We start from the raw sequence: 22,767 nt of genomic DNA on the forward strand, positions 1-22,767 counted from the left end.
CCCACAACACCCCTTCCCTCACTGGCCTACAGCAAAAAAAAAAAAAAACTTTGGCTAAAATGACACCTAAACTTGGTTGTTGGATGGGGGTAAGGAATAAGGCCTAATAGACAATTCAGTTCATAAAGAAGATAAATCTACATATAGATCTATATGTTTTTGATATCTAAAGTTTATTTTTTAAAGAAGGCTTAACTTTCTCTCCATGGTTTCAAGGAGTTACCTTAATCCTTAAGCCCAACCCAAGAGGCAACCAAACTGAAAAGATCAAAAATAAATACACTGGGAATAAACTGAAGCAATGCTTTATTGTGACCACAAAGCACCAATTCAACAAGGTATTGACACACAGAGATTGAACAAATGTCTCTTTGAACAGAGATGTAGCAAGCCCACTTTTTCAAGTTCTTAAAAACAAGTACTCAAATTGGAAATCAAACAAAGCATCAGAGCAATTAAAAAAATATTACACCATCATGAAGGAATATATGTATAAAAATATTCTGTACTAGTAACAAGGCTTTTCAATCTATAACTCTTGGCAAATTTCTTCAGAAACAAATTATTATAAATACAAGCCATAAAGTGAAAAAAAAAATGCTTTCTTCAGAAACAAAGAACCAATTTTAAAGCAGATCTATGCAGAAAAGACCATTACCCCCATGAAAGCTAGCTGAAGATGGATGGATGTCCCCAAAATACAACAGAGTTTCTCTTTTCAGAGCTACAGTCTGCTCCTGAAGGGGCCATGATGCATGTCCATTTCAAACATCGCAGCATATCCCAGTGAAACCTTAATAAGGTCAAGTGGAGGACCCTCTACAAAAAAGGGTGTCGGCAATTCCATCCAAATAACACAAGCTCTAAGGAGCAGAGGAATTTAAGGGAGGCACAATCCCTTTCTCTTTCTCCCCCTCCCCAAGTTCTTGCTTTTGATCTTCCCACATCTGTAACTGAAAGATGCTCATACCATTTGATTCTTTTTCAGGAATTTGGGAAAGCAAACTATGAAGAAAATCCTCTTTGTGGGGAGGGCTGTCTAATCTCATCAAAGATCATTCTATTTGACAAACTCCACAAGGTAAACCATCCTGTCCACATGTCCTCGCTCCTCCTGGCTGAGTTCAGGCCAGCCGATGGATTGCCTAGTCTATCCAATAGGATAACGTTTCATTTGATTGAAATTCTTTACATATACACATGTATGTATTCTGTTTACAAAGTTTCATCACATGAAACTAAATTATGTCATTATGTATTTTTTGAGGTCCAAGACCCCAATTTGACTATACTATGAAGAGTTGTTCTTTAAATGCTTTGTCTGCAGAGGTTTTACATGATACTCATAGATTTTCAGAGCAGGCCCCAATTTTAACTGAAGTCCTGTCAACACATCATTTCTTGTCATCAGTAGCAGGGATTTTCCATCAATTTCCTATAATGGAAGCAGAGGGTAAAGCTCAAGGATAATGAAGAAATAAAGGAAGGTCAAAGGAAGAAGTCATATTGCTTGTCTCCATGCTAAAAACATTATTTTTTTAATAGTGCCAAAAATGGAATCTTCTATTTTATCTTCCACCTTTTACATTTATTTTGGAGTTAAATATAATCTATAGCTGATCTTGTTTTCAAGATCACATCACAAATGTCACATCTTAAGAAACTGACAGCAAGCTTGGAGTATGTACCCTGAAGGATCAAAGATGCTGCTTCTGAAAGGAATAATGGCACTTTCCACTTGTAAAATCTATTGAAGTTTATGCAGAATTTTTGTCTAATTCCAAAACAAACCCTATAAATTAGGACAGGCAGGGATTGCCATCTTAATTTTATAGGCAAACCAAGGATCAAGGCAAGAAGTTAGCCTGCCCAAGAAGTTAGAAAAGGGTGGCACAGAATTTGAACTCCCATCTGCCTATGGCCAAAGCCGATGTTCTTTTCATAACTCACTTCTGTTTCTCTTGACACTTAGAAGTAAATATGTGTTGTCTAGATGGACCAATGGGGACCAGAGCCTTGGGTTTTCTGAAACCTTTTCAATCGTATGGGCACTGGAAAAATGACTTACTCTCTGTGAACTTTCCTGTCCTTTAAAAGAACCATCCTGCCTCAACCTGAATATCAACTCTCATGCTACCCCACTTCCTCTCGGTGGAGCCTCAAGATTCCAAAGAAGGTAGCGAGGGGCAGAGCTGTGCCCACCACAGATTCCCTCCCCTATTCTCCTCGCAGTCCACTCCCCACTCCTCTCAAGTACCCAACCAGGCAGACTTCACTCCAGGTACCCTGGAGACTACAAACCTTTGGAATGAAATAAAAATGGACTTCTCGTGAAAGAGATAAGGACCCCAAATATAGAAAGTCTACAGTTTGAAAACCTTTGGAAAGGATGCACTGAGAATAGTGCCAAAAACCACCTTCTTTTTGCTATTGTTTGTTGTGGGGAGAATCTGAGCTGGTTCTTAGGAAACCTGGGTTCAAGAGATGGACCAGCTGTGCATGCTCAGTAAGCCTCGACACAGCCGTTCATGATTTTACCCACCTCCCCCACGGATGGACAGACAAGGAGGCACTGTGTGCAACTGCAGCTACATAAAACGGTGACTCCCTCCTAAACTGTCCCCAAGAGGGCCATTCCTCCAAAGTCTCTCGTGTATTTTGCCAGGCTGTGAGGAAGATGTGCTCTGAATGTCTGAGTATGTGGGAGATACAGCGCCAGGCTAGGGGCTGAAGAAACACCCACTTTGTGACCTTAGGCAAGTCCCTTCCTCCTCTGTCTCCTCGGTTGATAGTATAGGATATTGGGTTTTGACAGGATTTCATGAGAGACCACCCTTGCAAGTGCTCCCTGAGCTTTGTGTTACACAATCACACGTCAGTATTCCTGGACAGACTGCAGCCCTCATTTTACAGTTATTTAAGGACAAAGGAATTGACTTTTCAATCCTAAAGTATCTTTTTCTATTTAGGCAGCTAGTAATCCCAAAGACTGTCCATTAGTAAAACCTGCAAGTATGAGAGTTGGAGAGGAGCCCTGACACCTGGAAACCACCGCAGCAGCTCTGAAGGCATTGTGAGGTCACAGGAATCTGAATCGCAGGTTGCATCAAAGCTCATGCTGTATCTTACACACTGAGATGAATAGTGATTCACTCGGGCTGCTTCAGAAAACAGCAAAGCCCTTCCTGCTTTCCATCTTTCCTTTGCTGTTGTTTGCTCATATTTAACTTACCACATATTTTAAACGGGAACCAGGAGGAGATGCCACTGCTTTCATTTCTATACAAGAAAACTTCCTTGACTAACTGCAAATGAATTTTTTTTACATCTTTGTTGGCAAAGAGTCCTTCTACAACTCAGCATTTCTGTCAAAAGCCAAGTACGTCTGTGAAAAATGCTGAAATTTGGATTTTATTTAAGACAAAATGGAAAATCATGTTTCATGCTCCAATTTGATTTTCCTTTGTTTGGTAGCTACACTGCCGTTCACCTCAGATGAGGGTTGGTAAAAGAAAGCTCCATCTGGAATTCCTCATTTAAAAATTTTTGAAATGAATATAATTCATATATACAACAAAACTTTCCTCTTAAACCATGACTATGGCAGCTCAGATGAATGGGAGTGGAGATGGCATCATAGAAATGGGAGCTTCCAGGTCAAACAAACTGCAGTCTGAACCCTGTCTCCACAACTTATTGTGTGGCTCTGGGTAAGGGACTTAACTTCCCTGAGCCTCAGTTTCCAAACTTGTAAAATGGAAATAACCCCCTGAAGAATTTTGGAGGTTAAAAATGATTAATTCATATCAGGCACCTAGCACCATGTCTGACATATAGGACATTCTCAATGACTACTAAGTGGAAATGTGTAGGCTTTGAAAGAACTGGGATGTGTTCCAATTCCAAATCCATCTTCTGTTTCTTTTCTGGAAGTATGTCCCCTGCCTGAAAGCTACCCTTTGCCAGAGGGATGCAGGAATATTCTTGTTCAAGTTCAGAAAATTCACTGAGATTAAAAAAGTTCAGACTATATAAAAATGTGTCTCATAAAAATCGCAAACATAGGAAAGTTTCTCGATTAAGAAAGCTAATCATTTGTTATGTAATTTCTAGAAAAGCTTGCAAGGCAAATGAAATCCAACTTTTGCCAGTCAGCATGGTATACTAGGATGCGCGTGAGACTGGAAATCGGGAGACGGAGGTTCTAATGCAGACTCCATCAGTAACTTTCCACAAGGAACCACTCCTCTGGAGCCTAGTCTGTGTATAAATGAAGGAGTTGGAGTGTGACCACATCCAGTTAAATAAACAAACGAAAAAAATCCCATGATTTTGCATTGACAATCCAAATTTCAAAACAAAAATAAAATTCACATCTTGGGATTTTGTTTACATTTCTGTGTTAAGGGATAATTGTTTGTTAGTTTCAGTGAAACTTTTTACATTGCTTCTGTCTTCTGTCTTCATGTTAGAATAACCAAGTGCCTGCTGGGCAATAATACTCAAAATGCTTGCCTACTTAAGTTCCCGGCGAGTACTCATGCATGGAAGTAAGGTTTAGAGATGACAGGTGTAAATTTCCAATGAGGCCAAGACCCTAGATCTAAAAATAAATGAGTAGAATCCGTAGATGTTATAGCTCAGTAGATAAGCATGTGTTTCAGAGTAAGACACTATCTTATTGCTTATTAGGCGGGGCCTGGGGCAAATTACTTAATCTCTCTAAACCTCATTTCCTTATCTATATGGGGGTTGGGGCGGAAGTAGCTACTGTATCTCACTGCTGAAAAGATCATTGAGATAACACATGAAGTAGAATTCCTTACTTCTACTGAGCAGTCGATAAATCCTAGCTATTTTTAAAAGTATATTTAAAAAATCTTAACCCATTTACTTTTCACTCTTTCTCTGACAACTTTATACATAGGTGACTCTTTCAATTAAGCTTAATTATGATATGGTCCATTGGGAATGGGGAGAAAGAAGAGGTAGGGAGAGAAGAAGCAAAGAGAAAGAGGCTAGGAAGAGAAAAAGAGGGCCATCAAGAAAGATGCAATGGATAATAACAAGGTAGGGCAGGAAAAAGAAGTCAGGAAGAGGAATCGGTGGGATTTATAATGGTAGGGCCCTGCAAATGTCTCAGAAGGCCATTATCTGTGGTGGTCTCTACTGTCCCAAATAGAGTACAGGAGAAAAGAAGGCTCAATTTAGAATCAGAAGACTTGGGCTGGAAGCCAAACTCTGCTGCTTCCTAGTTCCTATGGAGCATCCGGCCCATTATTCCCTCCCTCTGTGAAATGAGAAATTTGTACTAAGCTGACCCCTGTCCATTCCAGTTCAACACACTCTCAGATTCCAATTCTGTCTTTGATAAGCATCAGACTCACCAGCCTCACAGCAAAGTCTCCCCGTGGAAGAACACGGCAGCAACTCCTTACCAGTGGTGTGGAGGAATCTGATGAAACAGGCGTTGTTTTCCCACTTCAGTCTTCCCCCTCACATTTTCTAGAGCTTTATAACAACTTCCTTGCCATTCACTATCTGGCTACAAGTGGTGACCAGTTTGAAGTTTCCCATTCCACTGCTTACAAAAGGTACAAATGTCGCAGAGGAAGGGGAATTTGGTCCAGAGCCCAGGGATACAAAAGTGGAAAATCCTGCGTCCGGTATGGGGGTCACATAAAAGAAGGAGGAGTGGAACCTCCTGGCCCTACCCACACGGCCACTGGGAAAACAGTCTCCTGAGAAGGGCTCTTTATCTTCAAAGACATTTTGAAAGCCACAGTGTGGCCTCTCAAACCACAGTTCTTCCTTCAAATAGTCCCTGTCCCTGCCATCTCCTCTGTTTTCCCTTTTGATGCAATTCCTTCTGGACTTGTCATAGCTGTTGTGTTTCTTGGCATCAGACAAGACTGCATAGGCCTCTGCTACTTGATTGAACTTCTCCTTAGCTGCCTCCCGGTTTTCTGGGTTCTTGTCTGGGTGGACCTGAAGAGCTAACTGGTGATAAGCCTTCTTAATATCAGAGGAGGAGGCATTTTGTGGCATCCCCAGTACTTTGTAGTAATTCACCATGTTTCTTTAAAGGACTTTTCCTCACTAAGACACAGAGTTTATTTTCTGAAGAATTTCCAGGTAACTTTGGAAAGGAAGATGGTGGACTACTCAAGTCTACAGAAAGACCTTTTGAATCGTATCACATGATTCTTGGGACAAAGGCTCTTCTGGGGGAGAAATTCCTATTTGGGGCTGGTATCCTCTACAATGCCCCCACCCCTTCCCTGACCTCTGCAGCTCATTGTGTGTGGAGTGATTATGAGCTCAACACTATCAGCCAATGACTATCAGCTGATGCTGTGCTTGCCTTGCCATCCTATTGGTGGAAAATTTGGGGTGGATAATATACATCTTGGAGGGATTTCACCTAGTTTCAAAACCAACACTGAGCAGCTTGTTAACAGAAACTATCTGTGTGGCTCAAAAAGAAGTCTTTACCTCATTTGTTAAAGTAACAATCGGAAGCAACATGGGTCTTGCATTTATATCAGACACAAAATCCATTTAGGCTCATTATGAGGGCTCATGCCTTCAGTAATGTAATGGGTATCTCCTTGTGGATATCTGCTGCGGGCACGAAATGGGTGATAAAGGGGCTCTATCCCCCAAAAAATCACGTACATATTTCTGATGAAGGAAAGAGACTGAAACTCATGTCATCAAACAAGGAAACTAGGTTACAGAGAATTCTGCCTAGATAAGAAAGAAAGAATAGATTGAAGGAACAGAATTAGAAGTGAAGGCTTCCCATGTATGGTCAGATAAGGCTTCTTCACTTCAGTTGATCTCTTAAAGTTAGTCTTTTTGAAATTTATCTCTGGACTTAAAGATAGAACTAAGTAGCAGTGTCGCATCAGCCAGTGCTTTAAAGAATGGCTTTAAAGCTCAAGTGTAGCAAGAGCTGCTCTTTTTCCAGGACACACAACTACACATTTCCCAGACTTCCTTGCAATTCGGTGTGGCCGTGTGACCACATTGTGGCCAATGACATGTGAAGGGATGACGTGCACCTCTCTCCAGCCTGGCCCATAAAACACCACGTGTGCTCCTTCTTGCGCTTTATCCTTACACCAACTGGATGTCAGTGCCCAAGTGATCTTGAAAGCATCCAGCTGAAGATGACAGAGCTCCCATCAGCCTGGGACCTTGAATTACAGTGAAGCAGAACACCTCCACCAACAACCTTGGACTATTTATATTGAGAAACTTCTACTATTGTCAAGCCATTTTGTCTATTTTCATCTACTTGTGACAGCAGTTGATGTCTACTCTAATACACCAACCATTTCTACAACTTCACCTTCCCTATTAGAACCTAATCTTATAATGTCGTCAACCAGAAGAGTCCCACCTCTGCCACACTGAAAGTCCAATATCCTAGTCTATCTCTCACTCCTCCCTCCCATTATACCCACTTTTTCATTTCAACTCCTCTTTCTCCAGGGTAATGAGTCCCCTGCAGACTCCTCTTTTGTATCAAATCTGCACCCACTGGTTGGCCCTTGGAACCATTCTTTTATATGCCCTCTCGGATCACCCTCTTAGGCTATTAGCCCTCTACTGTACCCATGCCATAAACACTCCATCCAGGAGCAGTCTAGCAATCAATCCAGCTTCTCTGATTCCTATACCTGGTGAAGTGGGGGAAAAAAATCAAGAAACCAAGAAGATGAACACTAAACATGTGCAGTGTACCAGTCTCGGCTGGGTCAGGAGAATATATCAACAGTCCTTTTATTTACCGTTGCTCAGCTCTCTCTCCCATTCCCCTAGGTGGCCATTCTTAACCTTCACTGCTCTCCTTTAGTTCCTTATTAAACTTCTACCCATCCTGTCCACTCCAAGCAGAGGAGCTTGCCTCTTGGTTAGCAAAGAAAATAGAAACTGTCAGGAACTCCCTGAATGTCCCTTAGGACAAGGGCCATCTCAGCTGTATCTGCACACATCCTTACCTATGCTCCCAGAGCACAGGAAGGACAGAGGAAGATGTCCCTGTCTTGCTCAGAATTAATCCCCAATATATTTTTTATATTGACCAAATTGAATCTTCATGTATATTACCTGACATTACATTTTATTGCAGTAAAATATATATAACATAAAATAGGCCATTTTAACTATTTGTAAGTGTACAATTCAGTGGCATTAGTGATATTCACAATGCTGGACAATTATTGCCACTGTTTTTTAAACTCTTCCATCACCAAACAGAAACCCCATGAAGCAATAACTCCCTCCTCTCCACTAGCCCTTGATAACCTCTAATCTGCTTTGTGTCTCTATGAATTTGCCTATTTTAGATATCTCATATAAATGGAATCATACAATATTTGACTGGCTTATTTCACTGAGCATAATGTTTTCAAGGTTCATCGACAGAATGAACCTTGTATCAGAACTTCATTCCTTCTTAGGGCTGAATAACATTCCATTGCATGCTAGGTAACACATTTTATTTATCCATTAATCTGTTCGTGGATACTTGGGTTGTTTCCACCTTTTGGTTATTGTGAATAATGCTACAGTGAACATTTGTGTACAAGTATCTGTTTGAGTCCCTCTTTTCAATTCTTTTGTGTGGAATTGCTGGGTCATATGGTAATTTTCTGCTTAACCTTTTGAAGAACTGCCAAACAGTTTTCTATAGCAGCCACACCATTTTATATCCCTACCAGCAATGTACGAGGGTTCAAATTTCTCCATATCCTTGCCCATCCACACTCTTTTGATCTCATCCCTTTCCTTGTCCTCAGGGATTTTGCTTCACTGAACTGTTCTCCATTTCATTCAATTTTAACTTGTCCAATTCTTCTGGCTACTTTCCTGCATGTAAATAAGTTTGAGCATCTCTTCTCTTAGAAAAGAGCTCTCACGTCCTCACTGCCCTCCTGCTGCTGGTGCTTCCTCCACTTGCCTCCCACTCACTCCTCAACTTGGAGGAAAGAGTCCCCCACCTTCCAGTCCTCCCGCCAGCTCCAGTGAAACTCCACTGTCATTGGCAGACCCCATTGGGCTTCACCTTTTTGAGGTATTTGACCTTGTTGATCATTTCACTTTTTTTGAAACTCTTCCCCTTATTGGTTTCTAGACAACCATTCACACTATTTCTCACATGCTTTTGCCAGTTCCCTTTCTTCTCTTAACAATTGAAACCTGGGTGCTCCCTAGGGTGCTGTCCTTGGCCTTTTTCTTTTCCCCTTTTAAATGCCTGTCTCATCCTCACCCCTTCCTATGACTGCTGATGACTCTCATGTCTCTCTTTCTAGGCCTCGCCCTTCCCCTGAGCTGTCTTCTAGACATATCCACTAGATGCCTACATGCTCTCAAACTGAACTTGCCCAAACTGTACTCATTCCATCTGTCTTAAAACTGACCTCTCACTAAAGTCCTGGTTAATGACACTTCTTTGCAACTAACAAATCCAGACATCTAGCAGTCATCACCCAAGCCTCCTCCCTCTCCCACCCTGAGCAGTGAGCTCAGTCCTGGGGCTAAGGCAGAGAACTGAGACAGGACAAATCTTCACCCTCCATTGCCAATGATCCACTAAATTCTCTTGACCATCTTCCCCAGACTTTCTAATCCATCTCTTCCTTTCCATCCCCAATGGAATGATTATATCAGCTTTCCTGCCTTCTGTCTCCTTGTCTTCCAAGCCACTCTCCACATTGTCACCAGACTGATCTTTCAGAAACACAAATCTCATCCTGGCACTCCCCACTCAATATCCTTCAGTGGTTTCCTAGTTCCTCTCACCCAGACTATCTGTTATCTGGACCCCTGTTTATCTTTCAGTCTTATCCTTAGGCATTCCCTGCTCCACACCTCTTACGCCAAGGTACTGGGAGTTCTCAAGATAAATCATGTTTTTTCATGCCCCCATGCCTTTGTATCTAATCCCCCTCCTGCCCAGCATCTTCCGTGCTTCCTTCAAACAATTCTCATACCTACAGTAGTTTCAGGTGGCCTTATTAAAGCAAAATAATACTTGTAATAATGACCATTATTTTACTTTAATAGTTTCATTTATTTATTTTATTTTGGCTGCATTGGGTCTTTGTTGCTGCGCGCGGGCTTTCTCTAGTTGCGGCGAGCGGGAGCTACTCTTCGTTGCGGTGCGTGGGCTTCTCACTGCAGTGGCTTCTCTTATTGCGGAGCACAGCCTCTAGGTGTGCAGGCTCAGTAGTTGTGGAGCACGGGCTTAGTTGCTCCACCGCATGTGGGATCTTCCCGGACCAGGGCTTGAACCCATGTCCCCTGCATTGGCAGGTGGACTCCTAACCACTGTGCCAACAGGGAAGCCCCAACTTTAATAGTTTTATATTTATTTTCATAAGTGTTAGAAAAAGCTGTAACAGCTATGGAAACAACTGAACAAGTGAATAAGCCAAAGAAGCACCACGTACCTGGCTATCTTATAATGTCTTATAACTTCTCATTTCAAATGAATGATTTATACAACAATTTGGGGATTTGGTCTATAGAAATCTATTCTATTTCAATCAAAAAATTCAAAAGGTTCTTTCCTTATCAGTTTTGCTTCCATTCTCTTTGCTGTTTTCTTATTGCTAGCGTTACCCATTTGTTTTTTAACTCTTTTCTAAATTTTTGTGGGCTGAAAGGACACATCAGCAGAGTCTGAGTTGCCACTTCCCTTGTTCATTATGCCACAAAATATTTTAAGCATTTCAGAAGCCTTCGACTGTTAAGAAATATCAGGTGTCAAAGCACCTCGTATATTTCCAGTACTTGGTATTATAATAGGCTGAAAAGGTAATAAAATTTATGGTCAATTTGTGGGATTTTAACTGATCTAATTCAGAGCTGGATTTATTTATTTATTTGTTTGTTTGTTTATTTATTTATTTTTGGCTGCATCGGGTCTTCGTTGCTGTGCGCGGGCTTTCTCTAGTTGCGGCAAGCAGGCTTCTCATTCTCAAGGTGGCTTCTCTTGTTGCGGAGCACGGGCTCTAGGCACGCAGGCGTCAGTAGTGGTGGCTTGCGGGCTCTAGAGCACAGGCTCAGTAGTTGTGGCACATGGGCTTAGTTGCTCCACGGCACGTGGGATCTTCCCAGATCAGGGCTCGGACCTGTGTCCCCTGCATTGGCAGGCAGATTCTTAACCATTGCACCACCAAGGAAGTTCCAGAGCTGGATTTACCATGAAGTTAATGAAGCTTAATTTTTGCCTTAGCAATTTTGTATCATTATTTTGTACTTTTATTCCAAAGGAAGGCTCTTAGAATTGTATGATTTTAATCTCCCTCTCTCCCCCAACCTCTGCAAACCTGGATTTGTCCTGGGTCTAATTAGAACTATCCATCTAGAATCACTACAGTTGAAGTCCATCCAACCACAACTTAGGACACATGCTCGTGGTTGCTCTGACTGGCCTTCCCACTTTACTACTCCATTTGAGGAGGTTAGTGTTACTTGGCAATTTGTAACAATAAAATGTTTTATTTATAGTTAGTAAGTCAGTGGCCTCAGAAACGTATCAAAAGTTAGCAATAAGCCATCTGAAAAGAAATGTCAGTCTTGGAATTTCAGGCAAACAGCTTAAACAACCAGTTGGACATTTCAGAGTAAAATACTGTTCTTATTCATGTGGTTTAGGGGAAGTGAGGCCATATGGAGTAAAATTAATTTGTCACCATAAGTTGCATATTATTTTGTCATGATACTCTGAGAAAAAAATTCTCAGTGATTCATATTGTTCTAGAAACAGATGCACTGATGTCGCTCACTTGTGAGTCTGAGGACCTGAACAATATGAATTATGTGACCTTGATTGAACGGCCCCTCTCCATGTCCATCTTCTTCACATACATCCTGAGTGAATGAGTCAGATAGTGAAGAAATGAAGTGACTACCCTACAACGGGCACACTGTCTTTGCGACCTGCAGTTAGGGTCCAGTTGGAGTGGTGAAGTTGCTATGATGGACTTAACTGGCAACTAAAAGCCTTGTCAATAGAGATGGCTTTTCAGTTAACCTTCAGAGTTTAACAAAATAAACCTTATCCTAAATGTTCTGTGTGAGGAAGGTGGAGATGCTTTCGAACGAGTTAGTCAAAAAGTTCTTTCTTAAAAACTAAACTCTTAGGAAAGTAAAATTCCTGAGGTACCTTTGACTCTTGAAAACCTGGCGACCCACATCATCCCTGGGCAAGTGCCAATTTTTTTATCATCTAGCTGTGAAAATTCAACAGTGTATATACAGCATCTCAAGGGGTTTTGTGCCCTGTGTTGTGCATTGAAAGCTAACCTCATGAGGGCCAGTTGCAAGGTAACACTTGACTCTTAAAGCAGGAACTTGAGCAATATTCTGCTTGTTTAACTCAACATTCATCATAGAAATCTGAGTCCTAGAAAGGCAAACTCTGCAGGGTCATCTAATGACCATGAGTCAATCAGGAGAAATGAAACCAGGAGTCATGATTCTCACTCATGCCCTTCACCGCAGCCTAAGAGGTCTGTCTGCTGGAAGATACTTGGGAAAATAGCCACCATGGTGTCTGCGGGAGAGAGAGATAGTACTGACAATACTGGAATCACTGCCTAGGAAGGGATCCCACTACTTCCTGCTCTTATGGGCCAGTGAGTCCTCTGGGGCACTATGTTAATGAGGCCAGTGGGCCAAGGGACAGCGTCGTCACTGGCCATGACAGAATGGCCAGAGCAGGAATACAACCCCAGACACACACACTGTTGACACTGGATCATTGGTGCAGGGGTGGGGAGGGAGCTGGGCAGGGGCCTAGGCCTTCCCTCTTTTTTAAAAAATAAATTTATTTATTTTATTTATTTAGTTTTGGCTGAGTTGGGTGTTCGTTGCTGTGCGGGCTTTCTCTAGTTGTGGCGAGTGGGGGCTACTCTTCATTGCGGTGCGTGGACTTCTCATTGCAGTGGCTTCTCTTGTTGAGAAGCATGGGCTCTGGGTGCGTGGGCTTCAGTACTTGTGGCACGTGGGCTCAGTAGTTGTGGCACACGGGCTCTAGAGTGCAGGCTCAGTAGCTGTGGCTCACGGGCTTAGTTGTTCTGCAGCATGTTGGGATCTTCCTGGACCAGGGCTCGAACCTGTGTCCCCTGCATTGGCAGGCAGATTCTTAATCATTGCACCACCAGGGAAGCCCCTGGGCCTTCCCTCTTGATAAGTCTTTTGGTTTGTACCTGTGGCTCACACAGAGGCTCAAAAGAGGTTGGCCAGAAGAAAACCTGATGGTGATAATTGCACTAGTGGGAAACTTAATGGAGATAATTGTTAGGTGTCAATGTGCCTGCATAGAGAAAAGGAGGTTATACAAAGATTCCCCAGTTAATTCAGCTGCCCCTCCATACCACAGGAACATGGGATACTCCTGCACTTTGGACAAACCTCGCTCAATGGCCTGACATCTTCCAAGGGAACATGTTGCTAGAAATCCACCTCTGAGTCTGGTTGCTACAAGAAGAGAATATCTAGTAATGTACCGTGAGACCATACCAAGAGGACAGACACTTTCCTGAAAGTTGGCACATGGGATGGTGGACACGTCCGGCGTCAGTGTTAGTGTCTCAGTCAGCTTAGGTTGCTATAACAAGACACCATGGATTAGGTGGCTTAAACAACAGAAATTTATTACTCACAGTCTGGAGGCTGGAAGTCCAAGATCACAGTGCCAACATGTGGCTCTTGGTAGGGTCCTCTTCCTACCATGCAGATGGCTGCCCTTGTGCTATATCCTCACATGGCACAGAGGGAAAGAGAAGCTCTCTGGTCACTTCTTTTCAGGGCACTAATCCCTTCATGAGGGTTCCAGCCTCATGACCTCATCTATCTCCCAATGGCCCCAAACACCACCATCACACTGGGAGTTGGGGCTTTAATTTTAACGTGAATTTTGGGGGGACACAAATATTACATCCATAACAGCCAAGAAATTAAGCTCTCACATCAACTGAGACATGCTACCCTTGGCAACCCTTTCTGAACCTGCCCTTTTCTAAGGTGGTTTAGGGGATGTTCACATCCCTGCCCTGCTTCCATCAGATGGCAAGGCAAAGCCTCCCCTAAGGAGATTTCAGGATGTGACCATTCTTATTGTTTCTCAGCTGCTGTGACCTAGAAGATGTGCCTAAAAGGGACACGTGTTTGGCCTGGGGGTGGCCTGCAGTCTTCCCATCTGGGATGATTGGTGAGTGATAGCTGACTGCTTGAGGTTCATTGCCGGGAAGATCCTTGGAGGTGAAACACTGAAGGCCTCTGAATCATGAAATGGAAGAGGCAGGTTAACATAGTAGAGGATCCTGATCCTCAGTCCTCATGAAAATCATAGCAGCTGCTTGTCGTATCAGCCTGAGCCTGGCCAGTGGTTCCCTCCTTGCCCTCTACCTCCTTTAATGAGAAGAGGAAAGACAATGAGAATTTCAAAGCAGGAGGAAGATTTGAATCACTTCCAGAGAATAATTCAAGGCAGACTCTTTTTCCCACCCAATTACCTTTCCACAAGAATGAAGAACTTGAGCTTGTAGATGACGCTTGCAAAATTCCTGTCCCCTGGGAATTCATTTCTCAGGCTCCAGAGTTGGAGAAGCAAGATGGTGCTCCTTTCCTCCCTTGAAGGACTTCTGAATGAGACACTTTGGGAAACTGTGTTCCCTTTTGCCTCCCACTATCACTGGTGCCAGAGTGATGTCATCCTTGGGAGAAAGGGCCTGCTCCTGGGCCGAGCTCAGAGCTGGCCAGTTCCATTCCAGAATCTGGAAGGCCCAAAGAACATCCCCACCCCCAATCCGGGACATCTGCCCCAGAGGAGTCTGAGCAAAAGCTCATTCTGAAAAATGCTTTTGGACAGCAGGGAATCTGGCCAAGAGACCTTTTAGCTAAGTCCCTTTTTTTGTTAACCTTTCACAATATTCTTTAAATTTAATTTTAGAAGTGAGTTAACTCAACTACAATGACACAAATGGACACTATATCATTAAACCAAAATAAAATATGTTCCAGCTGATCAGCCTTCCACTTTCCAACCTGAGCTACTTCCCCCCACAATTTTATTATAAAAATTTTCAAACATAAAGTCGTAAGTATATTATAGAGAACACCCATACTCCCACCACCTATATTCTACAATGAACATTTTCCATACTTACTTTATCATATGTCTATCCAACTACTCATCCCTCTAGCCAACTATCAATCCATATTTTGATGCATTTCCAAGTAAGTTGCAAAATCAGTATACGTCTCCCCTGAATACTTCAGTTTGCATACCATTAATTGTTTTATTTTTTTACAGTTCTTTTTGAGGAAAAATTTATTGGCTATGTAATACACAAATCTGAATCGTTTGCATATACCTGTGCATATGTGGTGACCAATGCATGTACCCATAACACAAACCCTTATCAAGACACAAAACGCTACCATCACTCAGAATGTTCCCTCATGCTCCTTCCTGGTCATTCCCCTCTCCCATCTATCCAGAGGCAACCACTGTCTGATTTTTTTCTACCATTACTGCATTTTCCTGTTCTCATCCTTTATCTAAGCTGCTATGGTCCATTTGTGTCCCCCCCCCCAAATTCATATGTTGAAACCTAACCCCCAATGGGTCTTAGGGATATTAGTAATGGTATTAAGAGGTGGGCCCTTTGGGACACAATTAGGTCATGAGGGCAGAGGCCTCATGAATATTTGTGCCTTTATAAAAGCAGCCCCAGAGACCTCTCTCATCCCTTCCTCCATGTGAGGACACAGTGAAATGACAGCTGTCTCGGAAGCAGGCCCTCACCAGATACCCAATCTGATAGTGCCTTGATCTTAGACTCCCTACCTGCAAAATCATGAGAAATAAATGTTTGTTGTTTATAAGCCACACAGTTTATGGTATTTTTGTTATAGCAGCCTGCATGGACTAAGACAGAAACCATTCAGAATGAGCTCTTTTATGTAAGGCTTCTTTCACTTAGCATAATGTTTTGAGACTCATCCGTACTGTTGTATATATCAGTACTTCATTTTTCTTTATTCCATTGTATGACTAGACCAGAGTTTGTATATTCACTCTCCTATTGATGGACACTTAGGCTTCCAGTTTTGGACTATTATGAATAAAGCTATTTGAACAATGTTGTACCAATCTTTGGTGGACATATGCTTTCATTTCCCTTGGGTAAATACTCAGGAATGAAGTTGTTGATCATGGGGTAGATGTATGAGTGTTTATTTTACACTCCCACCAACAATGTAGGAGAGTGCGGTTGCTCTACATCCTCACGAACATTTGCAATCAGTCTTTCTAATTTTAGCTATCCTGGTGGGTGTGAAGTGATTTAAGCTGTTATTTTGGCAAATTTTCCAAATTAACAAAAGACACATATGCATAGGGATCAGGTTGAAGGAAATACTGATTGAAGGAAATCTAGAGATTGGAATATATGATATTAGAAAAGTGCACTTATCCAAACCCAGCTTGAGAGAATAAGAAATGGCTAAAGGGATGTGCAAGAAGCAGCCAAACACATTGCTCGCTTTATAATTCTCTCAATTATATTACAACATTAGAGAAGTAAACGTAATGCTTAGAAGACCGCAGACTTCACTGATAGGGAGATGGGAACTCTGTTTTCCTACAGAGCTGGTCTGGTGTGGACCACATGTACCCCGATTTGCTTCCTCATGGTCAAAGCCCTTAGAGCACCATCTCTACAAAGCTGGCCCAGCCTGGAAAATGGAATCGGGACTCACCCAGACAATTGGGAAGGACCCCCTTCTCCTCCTTCCCTCTCTCCAGTACCAACCCTGGACCTGAGCGAGGGAATTAACTTTCGGGGGCATCAACGTTGGGCCAGCACCTATCCTAGGCACTGTGCCTTCGCTGTCCTTTAATCCTCACGGCACCACCCTACCAAGTTAGGCATTGAGAGCCTCCTCTTACAGATGTGAAACCAAGACTCAGAGAGTCATAGTAACTTGTCTGGGGTCACATAGAGTTACAAGAACCAGGATCTGAGTCTAAATCCTGTCCTCTTTCCACCAGACTTTGCTCAGCACCCAGCAAGCAAACTGGAGGAGACTTGATTAACAGCTAATGTGGTACCCAGCCCAGGAGCAGACGAGGCTGCATGTCTCTCAGCCAGATTGGTCCCTCCTTTTTCTCTCTTTTCTGCTTTCTAGTGTGTTCATGTGGAAGGTAGGGCTGTGCTGTCTTTCAGAAGATGCAGATGTTGAGGAGACTTAGCTGCGACTGTGTCTCCTCTCCTCTCGGGGCTTGGGTTTTTCTCTTGCAGGAAGGAATCATTAGCTTGTCACTTCTGTCCTCCCCTCCCCCACCCCCTCAGTTTCTCAGGGGCTGGGATAATCGGGAGCCTCACTCATCCTTCACCACTCTCTACTCCCCTTCCTCCTCACTCCCTTCTGCCCACTGTGGGACAGGGCGGTGATCATGTTCATCATGTGTTTCTCTAGACCCAGTTACCTGTTCCTGAAATGCACTAGCTTGCTCCTCAAACCCTGCGGTTCGGAAATAATTGACGACATCCATCACGGCCCAGTCTGCAGGATCGGGTGGCCTCCCGTTTTCCATGGAACTGCAAAATAACAATCAAGGTGGCTGTCAGGGCAGAACATGCAAGCGTGTGCGGCCAGGCTCTCCACTCAGCCTCCCAGGGGCAGGCCTGGCCCAGCTCACTGCAACCAGAGGCTCAGATCCCAGTGTATCTGCCTCAGGACCAGAATCACTTGTGCGTTTCTTGGGCTCAGAAGATCACTGCTCTCATTGGATCAGTCACTCCTTTCTCTATGAACCTTTAATATAAAGTATTTCCTCATGTATTGTTTTTTAATCCAGAGATATTAAGAGTTGTCCAGTGATTTCTGGTGGCCCACAATATGGTATTCATACCCCTGAGCTAAGAATACCAGGCCTCTTACAATGTGGCCCCAACATGTCATCACTTTTCCCATCCCCAACCCCTTACATCCAGGGCTAAAGCCATTCCCCAACACACCATGTCCTTCACATGCTGTTCCAGCCACTGAATGCCCCCTCATTTACCTCCGACAAAATCCTACCCTTCCTACCAGTTCAAATGCCACCATCTCTGTGAGGCATTTTCTGGCTGCACCTGGATAAGTGTTTCAGTTATAACATCCTCTGAGTTCGAGACCTCCATTCTAACTCCCACTGCAGCACTTTTCCCACTGGATTATACTCTGCTTATTAGTCTCTAGAATTTCTACGGAGATGTGGGCTGAAGAGGTACATTTGGACCTGGACCATTTCTCACTTTATTATCCCTTGTGTCAAGTACGTAGTTAGGAATTCAATCAATGTTCAGACGACTAGATGTTGATCAAGCATTCGTTTGAGAGGGTCTCTGGGTAACCTCCTCAATGGATTTAGAGAGGAGGGGAGGAAAGGTGGAAGACAGAAAGAGTGGCAAGGACCTGCAGTTACTGTGACTCATTTCTGTGTTTCAAGAGTATTTGTCTAGATTTCTCTATGCCTCGTCTCCGGTGATTCTTCCAGAGTGTACATCCCATCACATTGTTCCCCTGCTTCCAATCCTTCAAAGACTTCTTCCTATTGCCCTTTGGATAAATTCCAAATAGTTTCACTTGGCTCAGGAGGTCCTTCAGGACAAAGCCCCCTCCTAGCCCTCCAGCTGGGAATATATTGGTGAGTAAAACAGAAGGGTCATTACTCTTGTGAATACACAGCACTGTTGGGGTAGACACTGATCGGTAATCGTACGACTAAATGTACAGCCACACAATGTAGTTGAAGTATAGGCACTCTGTACTCTGGCAGTTTGAGGGGCTAGGAGAGGCTTTCTTGTGGAAGTTTCTTTTGAGGTAAGGTCTAGAGAGCAGCCAGAAGGTTAACCGTATAAAGAAGTCAGCTGAAGATTATTCCAGGCTCTGTAGCAGGAATATACAGCCCAGGGAGCCATGCTGGTGTTGGAGGCCACATCAAGGATTCTGGGTTTTCGTCTATGAGCAATGGGACTTGTTAAATGGTCCGATGTAATGGGTGTGACCTGATCTGACTCACATTTCTAAAAAGAGGGAACTGGAGAGGAGCCAGAGGAGAGGAAGGGACCAAGCAAGAGATCATGGTGACTGAGACTATGGTGGAAAGGGAGAGAAGCATGTGGATTTCAAAAACATTTAACCAATAGAATCAGCATGACGTAGTGGTGGACTAGACATGAGAACAAAGGAGATCGAAGTGTCCTGGAACTGGATGGATGGTGGTAACTGCACTTAGACTGCATCCCCAGGTTTGGTTGGACACACTGAACGTGGGGTGCCATCTATATCAAAGTTGAGATTTAATGTGGAACATGGGTCTGGAGCTCAAAGCAGACAGGTGGGCTAGAGGTACACAGTGGGGAGCCAGAAGCGTTTAGATGGCATGTGAAACCTTGGGAGGGGATGAGAAGAGAACTGGGCCTAGAATCAAGGCCCAGTTCAACATTTAGTGCAAGTTGAAAAGATTCATGTTACTTTTAATGGAAATGAAATTGCCCAGACTTTGGGGATTCCTGAAAGTCTTCAAACATCCAAAAGTCAAGGGTTGACCTGTACCTCTGCTTTGTTCCCAGGATAATGTTTTGCTCATAGTAGGAACTTAAAATATTTGATTAAAAAAACAAACTTCTCTCCTAGTTAAAGAAAAGGGAGTCACTAATCAATGGCGCATGTGATCAACTACTTATCAACATAGCACTTAATTTAAAAACATTTAGAGCCAATGCTTGCTAGTTATAAGTATTTTCCCTTTTGGGCATAGAGAATGTGAATCTATAAATACTGCCCATGTACATACACACTCATGTACATGCTCACTCACACACGGCATGTGCCCCCCCTGCCACTTTCCTACCATTTAACAGGCAATATACATGGGGAAAAACTACTTTTTACTCTAACATTGTTAAACATTAACATGTACTTTCAAATCAAAGCTAAATGTGTTTTTAAAAAATTATCCACATGCTGGGATTTTCCATCACCTCTTTAACATAAGCAATCATGCGCTGACACAGGAGACTCTCTTTTAGGTACCATTTTCCTTCCCTCTCTTGCTTAAGTTGGGCTTGAAAAATGTTTGGAAAGGATTCATTGTTTTAACAAATCTTTTAAGTTTTCTAGTCAGCTCGCTTCTAGCAGTGAGCACAGCATCCCATCAGATGCACTTTTAAGTGCCCCAGAAAACATCTGAATTCACTCTCCCTGTGGCTGACTTCAATTAGCTGCCTTTCTTCATAAAGAATTGTTATCTAATTATGATAAAAAAAAGTATGCTACATTGTAATTTTAGGATGGGAGGCTTTCCTGATTCTTATTCTGCTGGGATATGACATCATCACTTCCTCAGTTCTGAAATATTCTTGAGTACTAGCATTGCAGCAGAGAACAAAGGCTTTGCAAAACCGCTGGCAGCGTACCTGAAGAGCACCAGTAATGAGGAATGTCTCATACTTAGGGTGAGGGGATACACAGAAGAAGCCAGTGTTAGACCACTCACATCCTGAGAGGAGAAACTATCTGTCTCCATCTCTGCATCTCTACAGCTCCCAGCACAGGTTGGACTGGTGTGTACAGTTGATACATGGCAAAGATCTGTTACATTAATGGAATCACAACCAGAGAGCATTTAGAGTCTACAATATGCTTTTCCCACATAATCTATTATCAGCCTCCCAGCTCCTTGTGAACTGGCTACTATAACCTGTTTTTAGGAAACTAAGGCTCAGAAAGGTTAAGAACTCATCCCAAATCACATAGTGTATAAAGCCAGGATTGGATTCCATATATGCTTGCCTCCAAATCTATGCTTTTTTTCACTCCATACTCATTGATACAGCAGATATTTACTAAAAGCCTACTGTCTTCTCAGTACTGTGCTAGAGGCAGGGTTACCAGGATAGGAATGCATATCCTTCAAGGAGCTGGCACTCTGGTGAGGGGAAGCAGCATACTCTAAGTATTAGAATTGCGGGGGTGAACTGGTGCTATTGGGGATGCACGCACTGGAGGGCCCGGATAATTCTTCCTGACCAGGACACTTGAAGATTTTTAATGCAATTCTGAAAGGCATCAATTGCTTCAAACACACACTAAGTTCCATCCTGAGAGGGGATGGCTTGCAGAAGCAGAAATATGCAGGCACACATTGTCACTTCTAGGTTATGTTAAAGAATGATGGATGATTTTGCTTGACCCATCCAGTGGTTTCAGCAACAGTTTAAACAAGAAACCTGGAGATTATCCAAGGCCACATGATGGTGGATGTTGGGGAGGCCAGAGTGCCAAAGCCAGATAAAACTATGAGGACATTTCAGAGGATGGATTTAAGCGTCACCTTTCCCCACTGGGAAAGCCATTATGTCTCCTCAAGGACTGTTATTTGTGGCCAAACTGAGATGCTTTGTTCCCTTTTAAAGGGACCATTCTCTCCAAATCTTTTCTTATAACTCATACATGTCAAATTCCAGGAGGAATTTAAATGGTGCTGTTTAAAACACCTCCCAGATGGTGGTTCCCACTGTGGCTGCTAATTTGGCACTGATGAAATGAGATGGCAGATATAAATGTTCCATTATCATTTGATACTTATTATTCATTATTGTCATAGCAAAATATTTCCTAGAATAAAATGTATAAAGATGATAAATTCATGAATATTTTTCTAAGCATGGAGGCTTTAAAAATATATATGTATGTTACCTTATTACAAAAAACTTCCAAGAAATGAAGGGCTGAATTTGTCTCCAATCCCATCACTTAATCAAATCAATGTTTCCATTTAACATAGTCACCTTTCAGTCCCTGTGCATATGGTTGGGTACATCATGCATGGATAAAAATTACATAATGTGTGAATAATTCACACTAGGAACTGAGTATCCCTTAATTAAACAATCACCTCACTTTTAAAGAGAGCTAAAGAGACACAATTATGAGGACAGAAATGCAATAAATAACAAATTTGGCAGATACATGCAGATCGAGACCTTATGATGAACGTTTTCATGTTGGCACATGATAATTTTAAGCGCTGGTGGCAAAAGTCTCCATTTCCCCTTTATATATTAGTGGAGGCAGATGAAAAATAGTTGAAACCCTTTCTCAGAATTTAGCGTGTGTATATTTTATGGTATTTATGATATTATAGATTCTGAGGGTTGATCAGACCAAAAGAAAACTCTGGATAAATACAGCCCATATGTGATTTCAAAACCCCATTATACTTATTAATTGCATTTCTGCTTTAAAGTTCATAGCAAAAGTTACCTCCTACTAGTTAATTATGGTGATATATTTATTTATCATGCTACTCTTATAAAGCTAATTCTCAGTGTTATTTGTGTTTCCACTCAGAAATGCACTCTAACTTTGTACTGCCTTGATCTTTATAACTTATTTTCAAAATTAAATTAACCTGCTCTTTGCCCATATCTTAAATCAGCCTTTAGCTAAAAACAATGTAATTCTGATTGTAATAAATTAACATTGATCTCTCGGCCTATGACATAGCTAAGAATGAAGCGACCAAATGAGCTTCAGTTTTATCTCCATTTTTTTCTCCCTCTCCCGTCATCCTAACAAGCAGGGATCTGGCTGAAAGACAGCCTGAAAAAGAGAAAGGATGATTCAAGGTTTCTTGACAGGACGTTTTTCATTTTTTAATACCCAGCTAAATAAGAGTTGACTGCA

The 22,767-nt window shown here is 42.4% G+C and overlaps 1 protein-coding gene across 1 annotated transcript in view; it reads right to left on the reverse strand.

Moving 5' to 3' along the window:
* Nucleotides 1–1,291: 1,291 nt before the first annotated feature.
* SAMD13 (sterile alpha motif domain containing 13) overlaps nucleotides 1,292–22,767 on the reverse strand; it is a 46,437-nt gene continuing 24,961 nt past the window's right edge. The window contains exons 3-4 of the mRNA XM_007106169.1: nucleotides 17,519–17,630; nucleotides 1,292–1,435 (exon numbers count right to left, since the gene is read on the reverse strand). Coding sequence (XP_007106231.1) covers nucleotides 1,292–1,435; nucleotides 17,519–17,630 — 256 coding nt within the window. The remainder of the gene's footprint in view (nucleotides 1,436–17,518; nucleotides 17,631–22,767) is intronic.

Source organism: Physeter macrocephalus, chromosome 4 (genome assembly GCF_002837175.3).
Source record: "Physeter macrocephalus isolate SW-GA chromosome 4, ASM283717v5, whole genome shotgun sequence".
NCBI classification, from domain to species: Eukaryota; Metazoa; Chordata; class Mammalia; order Artiodactyla; family Physeteridae; genus Physeter; species Physeter macrocephalus.